The 7,631-nt window shown below is 40.0% G+C and overlaps 1 protein-coding gene across 1 annotated transcript; it reads right to left on the bottom strand.

The window, feature by feature from the left end:
• Positions 1–524: 524 nt before the first annotated feature.
• Positions 525–1,124, bottom strand: LOC147628106 (uncharacterized). Its single transcript, XM_086814074.1, has one exon. The coding sequence runs from the start codon at positions 1,122–1,124 to the stop codon at positions 525–527; it is 600 nt and encodes a 199-aa protein (XP_086670200.1).
• Between the last annotated feature and the right edge of the window lie 6,507 nt (positions 1,125–7,631).

Genomic DNA, 7,631 nt, shown 5'->3' with positions numbered 1-7,631 from the left:
AGCCCTCACAAATTTGGCAATAAACTGTCGTGCAAGTCTCCAGCAGCAGGCTCGTGACCCTTTGCATCATCTCATGTGAGACCTCCTGCTTGATAATACATCCCACATGTTCTGTTGTGGCAAGACCTACAGACTTTGTAAGCATTGCTGACATTCTGTATAATCTTAACAGCAGTTAGATGATTGTAAACCATTCATAGATACATAACGACTACTGTAACAGAATCTAGAGGACCCCAACCAAAACCAAATAAGGCAAAGCATTTAAAAGCCAAGGAAAACGGTAAGATCCAGTATTGCTTGGAGTAGAAGCCAATCTACATTATTACAGCCTAGCATGCACGGATAGATACCACAAATAAAATACTTTTTTCCCTTTCATGCAATGTTATTCCAAGCTTGCATGGCAGTATAACATTCAGAGCGTTACGCTGTAGAAAGTATATGGGCCGGCTCACCCGTGTTTTGGATAGATAGGCCAATGCAAGTAAGGAAGATTGAGGCACCAATTTGAAGCTGGAATGTCAACGGCGATCGACAGCTCTTTCGACGGATTTGCAGGCGTCTCTTAAGTGCGAAACCAGATCCTGCAACTCCTCCACGCTGCACACGACCTCCATCCGATCTTCTTTCCCTGTACTCGAATCCAGCGTTCTAAAATGGACGTGGTACAAGAACTCGCGCACTGCCCGGTCTTCAGAAGAAGAGACGCAGTACTGCAGGCTCCAGTCGACGCCTAGCAAGTGCGGGAGGCAGGTGTAATTGGCAGTTACGGAAAGCGAGCGTCTGAGATCCCCCTTGTGCTCGTGGAAGGCGCTGCACAGAGCTTCCACTGAGGGGTGATGGAGGAGGCCGCAGTCGCTCCTGAGGAAGGCGGAGAGGTCCGAGGAGGAGAGATCGTTTTTGGCGGCCTCGAGGAAAAGGCAGACGAGTGCGGAGTAGGTCCGTTTGATGAAGTCCACGTGCACCTCCTCGTAGAAGGGAGGGGCGGACAGGGCCTCCTCCTCCGAATGTTGGCGAAGTAGGACAGATAGGGCGGCCGTAGCCAGGGCTCCGGCTTGGGAAGCGTTCGCGTTAGAGGTCAAGAGCAAGAGAGCGTTCACTGCATCCTCGCCGATCTCCATGGCTGTCCTACCGCGTGCAAATTCGATGGCCCAAGATAGGGCACCTAAATTTCAACTTTGCCGCAGGTTTAAAAAATAGGCCACATTAATCTTTTTTTTTTGTTTGGTATTAATTAATTGACGACCCGATTTCCATGGTTTTCCTCTGAGTTAATACGTTTTAAATCTCAACCAATTTAGGTGGCTTCTCTATATCTTAATATCTTAAGGAAGAGTTTCACAAAGCTTCCATGTGACAAGAATTTGGAGGTTTGGGAAGAAAAGGATGAGGTTTGGGTAGAATTTGAATTTGGAGTCTTAAAATACGTGCAAAGCACGGGTTGCCCACTAGAAAGCAAGGATTTCTGCGATTTTTCTTGTACGTGTTTTATGCACGCCCTTCTCTTGAGTGGTTGCATACCAAGTTGGCTCATGGCGTCTCATATCGCTCCTACCTACTTCGTCTATTAAATCGTGTCTCCCAAGGGATAGATGGTCTCTTTGTTTTATGAGCGTAGGTAGGATGCGTGCATGAAAGAGAAGCTCCATCTTTAAGGCTATACGTGAGGAGATGTAGATGCACCCATCGCTGCATCTTTCATTCAAGCCTCCTCCTCCTGTCCGCCCCTTACACCATGCCCTCAGAGAGAGAGGGCTCTCAATGCTTTTCATGTCTAAGAGAGAGAGAGCTCTCAGGGCTGAGAGAGGGTTGTCAACGCTTTTCATGTCTTGTTGCTTCTTTCTCACACCTCTACTTGTTTCTCCCAATGAGGAAGCTATGTACCTTTCACCTTAGGGTTGGCATTAATTAACGCCCGCGAGTAGTAGCCGGCATTAATTAAAGCAACACAAAAGGTAAATAAATAGGTAAGCAACACAAAAGGTAAAATTGGGCACCGAAATCTTTTTTCGGTTGATTTAAATATGTGCCAAAAATGTTTGTTTACAAAATATGTCAATATAATATTCGATTTTGCATGGTTTTTCGTTGGGTGGAAGCTACGTTTTTTGCATGCATTTTTTGTGCGTGTTACGTTTATCTACATGCCTTCTCACATATTCGGCATCTTGCCTTGCTGATTTTCCTCTAGAATTTGCTGCATATGGATTGTTGCTATGGGTGGCTTGTTTATGTGGTCTCATTCGCGTGGTTGGGTCCTCCTGCCCGCCCCTTACACCACGCCCTCAGAGAGAGAGGGCTCTCAACGCTTTTCATGTCTAAGAGAGAGAGAGAGCTCTCAAGGTTGAGAGAGGGTTGTCAATGCTTTTCATGTCTCATTGCTTCTTTCTCGCACCTCTACTTGTTTCTCCCAGCAAGGAGCTACTTACCTTTCACCTTAGGGTTGGCATTAATTAATGCCTGCGAGTAGCGGGCATTAATTAAAGCAACACAAAAGGTAAATAAATAGATAAGCAACACAAAAGGTAAAATAGGGCACCAAAATCTTTTTTCAGTTGACCAATTTAAATATATGCCAAAAATGTTTGTTTACGTGGGGGTTATTAATTAGTATCAAATGTCAATATAATATTCGATTTTGCATGGTATTTCGTTAGGTGGAAGCTACGTTTTTCACATGCATTTTTTGTGTGTGTTGCATTTGTCTACATGAGAATTTGTTGCATATGGATTGTTGCTATGGGTGGCTTGTTTACATGGTCTCATTCGCGTGGTTGGGTTCCTCTTCTCTTGCTATGGTTGGCAACTGTGCCTTAGAATATGTTGGAATTATTCAAATTATTTGGCCTTTATAGATTTATTTAATGGATATTTATTTTATGTGCAAGCAAGACTGATCATGTCACATATTTTGAGCTTATATTGTGAATGTCAGTGCAGATCAGTGGCAAGGTTAGTGTGCAAGATGTGCATGGATCCACTAGGCTTACTTCGACAGAAAAATTTATTGACGCATGGCACGTGGCGATTATTTATGATTGGCAATGGTAGTGATATTTTATGTGCACATTAGTGTGCAACATTTTGATGTTCTATTTCATAAGTGAACCTTAGAGTGTTCACACTTTTGTATTTAGGCTTATGCAAGCCCAAAGTGGAGATTTATATTTTTGGCTACATGTATTTTTGGCTCTTACTTTTTGAACAAGAAAATATATTTAAATACACCATGAAGAGGACGTGAGCCACTCTTATGGTGAGGGAGATTTAACCCATTCTTGTGTAGCATGCGTGAGTTTGTCATCTATTTTGAGCTTTGAGTATAAGTTTATTTTTATGGAGGGTCAACCGTGAGCTTCCAGCATTGGTATCAGAGCTAGACCCAGGATCAGGGAGAATTATGTTGTCGTACCTTCTTGTCAGAAAAAAAAAGTTGTATATTGGGCACTCAAACGGCCCGGGACTATTGTCCTTTGCGTGAAGGTGAGGAACGCCGGCACGAAACCCAAGGAGATAGTAATTTGTCAAAGCACCGCCCGAGTAGACAGGCATCTACAGTGGACACCTGACAGGGGATAGCACACTGGCAAGCGAACATACCGGCCGCCAGCGCACCGACTAGCCAGTACACCTAGACCCGCTAGTTCACCGGCAAGTAAGGACATCGGCAAGCATAAGGTGCACATAGTACAGCCAGCACACCGATGGCAACAGCACCGGTGGACGGAACGGATGGGCGCACCTCACCTCTCCCACAAAGTCAAGCGTCGATGTCTCCTAAGAGACAAGGGTAAATTAAGGTCTCTTCTCCCCTTTATACCCGGCTCACCTAATCTCCTCAATGCTATATGGGATAATTGGGTGCTTGCATGGTGGTCTCCCGTGTGAACCCGTGAGAGAAGAAGAAAAAGAGAGAAGAAGAAGAAGAAGAAGAAGAAGAAAAAAGAAGAAGATATATATATATATATATATATATATAATCTCCTCAATGCTATATGGGATAATTGGGTGCTTGCATGGCGGTCTCCCGGTGAACCCGTGAGAGAAGAAGAAGAAGAAGAAGAAAGAAGAAGAAGATATATATATATATATATATCTATATATATATATATATATATATATATATATATATTATATATATATGTCTATATATATCTATATATAGACATATATATATAGATATATATAGACATATATATATATATATATATATATATATATATATATGTCTATATATATATATATATATCTATAGATATATATATGTCTATATATATATATCTATAGATATATCTATCTATATATATATATATATATATATATATCTTTCATCTTTTTGAAGGGGTCTTTTTTTTCAAAGATCTTTCAAATCTTTGTTTGGTTCAACATCTCCGATTTCTTCAAAGCATCTACCACCATGGATTCCAATGATGGCACTCAACCTCCAACGATTTCAAATGGGTCACCTCTTCCCACTCCTACTTTTGAGGAGTGCATTCTTTTACTCGAGATGCAACTTGAAGAACAATGCAAGCACCAGTGCGTTCACTAAGAATCTCCTGATGATCGCTTGAGCAAGATTCTCAAATCCGTTTTCGACTCGACGGACTCACAAGGACTCCAAGATCAACTGTCGTGCATTCATGTTCTCCAAATTTGATGGTAAAAAAGATGGTCGTCTAGTTCTTTCTTGGTTGACTCAATTTGATGATTATTTTATTGGTGAACGCTTCTCCGAAGAAGATAAAATAAAGTGTGCTACTAATCATTTGAGTGATAGAGCTTCATTGTGGTGGAACGCACTACCAAGCCTCTCACATGGGGTCAATTCCAAGACAAATTCAAGTTTGAGTCACAATAGTAATGCAACCACTCCTCGCCTTACCCAATTCTAGTCACACAATAGTAATGCACCCACTCCTCGCCTTACCCAAATGTAAAGAACAATTTTAATGCTACCACCCCAAGCAATGTACATCCCAAACCCAATTCTAGTCACAATAGTAATGCACCCACTCCTGGCCTTACCCAACCTCGTCAAGGCGGAAATGTGTCTACATGCTTCAAGTGTCATCGAGTGGGACATCGAGCCAACAAGTGTACTTTTCATCCTACTCAAGTGTCATCGAGTGGGACATCGAGCCAACAAGTGTACTTTTCATCCTACTCAAGTGGCACAACTTTGCAATATCGAAGATGAAGCATACTACGATGGTGATGGTGATACGGCTCTGGATTGGACGGAAGAGCAACTCAACAGTGATGAAGAAGTGGGTACACAAAGCAAATCGACAGGTACTGCAAGCACTCCTCACTCTTTGCTTCGTTTGAAATGATCTATTAATGGAAATGATATCACTATTTTTCATGATGATGGTAGTACGCATGATTTTATGTCTGAAAAGGTAGTTCGTAGGTTGCATTTGGAGACTCATTCTTCGTGTTATAAGGTTAAATCTGCATTTTAAGGCACACGCTACACGAGAACTTGTGAAGTACGTGACCTTGAGATACAAATTGGACCTTATAAACAAAAACGAAACTTTCTCATTGCACCTTTGTATTCTAGTGACATCATACTTGGTATACCATTTAAACATGAATTCAATCCACATATTGATTATTTCATGCATACTATGAATTCAATCCACATATTGATTTCATGCATACTATGAATTTCACACATAATAGTACTTTAATGCAATTAGTTGGTGATCGTTCCCTTGAGATGTATTCATTATCCCATACCCAAGCTAAACGTGCACTTCGGAAGCAATCACGTGCATACATGATTTTAGTTAATGAAGTGCAAGCATATGAAAATAATCTCACTCCTTCTCAGCAAGAATTCATGGTGGCTAGGTTTCAGGATTATTTTTTGTAGACGATTTACCTCCTACCTTACCTCTTTCACGTCCTGAAGACCATACTATAGATATTATTTTGGGTAGCCAACCACCTCATAGAGCTTCTTATCATATATTTCTTGACCATCAAAATTGCATCATTGTTTTCTTTGATGATTTGCTTATCTTAAGTAAGAATTATGCAAAACATGAAGAGCATCTTGCGTTAGTGTTTAATCTTCTTAAAGAAAATCAACTTTATGCTAATTCAAATAAAAGCCTCTTTTTCCAAGATGAAATTGAATACTTAGGCCACATTGTTTTAGGTGAAGGTATCAAAGTTGATCCAAAAAAGGTAAAGTCAGTGAGACTTGGTTTACTCCAACATGTGTTAAAGAAGTTAGATCTTTCTTGGTTTGGCTGGTTTTTATAGGAAGTTTGCTCATAATTTCTCATTGATAGCACTTCCTTTTATCCTCTTATCCAATATCAACCTGATAAAGAGAATGTAGTGGCTGATGCACTTAGTCGACGACCTTCTATTTCTAACATTTCAATGCTTGACATTTATTCTTTGCATGATATGCGTGACTCATATGTTACAGATCCTGATTTTTTTGATGTTTCGTATAAGTTAGAAACTAATAATTAGTTGCCTCTTCATGATTATGTATATAATGATGGTTTCCTTTTCTTTCAAAAGTGTTTATGCACTACACTTCCTTATAGATCTTTTATTCTTGAAGAGATGCATCGTCCCCCCTATGTTGGTCATCATGGCATTCTCACCACTCTTCGCACCATAGAAGAATATTTTTACTAGCCATAATTAAAACATGTTGTTGTTGCTTCTTTTGTATCGAAATGTGTGCAATATCAACGAGTTAAAAGATGCCAAGGAAAATAGTATGGGCTACTCATGCCTTTACCTATTCCCGCAGCACCATGGAAAGAAATTTCTATAGACTTTATAACTGGTTTACCTACCACATCTTCTCAAAATGATATGATATGGACAATTGTTGATAGATTTAGTAAGCAAGCTTATTTCATTGCATGTCATAAAACATTGAATGCTTGACAATTGTTTATCAAAACTATCTTCACAAATCATGGTTTACCTAAAGTCATTATTTCAGATCGTGATTCTCGTTTTTGTAATCATTTTTGGATGGCATTATTTTTGAACTTAGGCACTAAGATTAATTTTAGTTCTGCATATCATCCAAAAAGTAATGGACAAACTGAGGCCACAAACAGCACTATTTTAGATCTTTTAAGGTCTTACACTATCTCATCTCCTACAAATTGGGATCATTATTTGCATCTTTAGCAATTTGCATATAATAACACACCTCATACAACCACTAGCAAAGCTCCTTTTGAGATTGTCTATGGTAAGAAACTTCCAACTCCAATTACTAGACTTTCTCATGAAGTTCCGGCAGCGGCCAATGATTTTGCTATGACTCATAACCGTATTTTGGCTGAAGCTCGTGAGTCTATCCTTAAGGCTCAACAAGCTTACACTAGACAGGCTAACAAGCATAGAAAGTGAACCTTAGAGTGTTCACACTTTTGTATTTAGGCTTATGCAAGTCCAAAGTGGAGATCTATATTTTTGGCTACATGTATTTTTGGCTCTTACTTTTTGTACAAGAAAATATATTTAAATACACCATGAAGAGGACGTGAGCCACTCTTATGGTGGGGGAGATTTAACCCATTCTTGTGTCGTGTGCATGAGTTTTGTCATCTATTTTGAGCTTTGAGTATTCCTTT

The sequence above is a fragment of the Cibotium barometz genome, chromosome 19 (genome assembly GCF_041138505.1).
Source record: "Cibotium barometz isolate CiBa-2024 chromosome 19, ASM4113850v1, whole genome shotgun sequence".
NCBI classification, from domain to species: Eukaryota; Viridiplantae; Streptophyta; class Polypodiopsida; order Cyatheales; family Cibotiaceae; genus Cibotium; species Cibotium barometz.
The sequence above is the reverse complement of the archived record's forward strand: the minus strand, read 5'-3'. Positions and strand labels throughout refer to the sequence as shown.

What these genes read in the sequence shown, in the direction of transcription:
- LOC147628106 (XM_086814074.1), bottom strand. Translation starts at nt 1,124, where the DNA reads ATGGAGATCGGCGAGGATGCAGTGAACGCTCTCTTGCTCTTGACCTCT.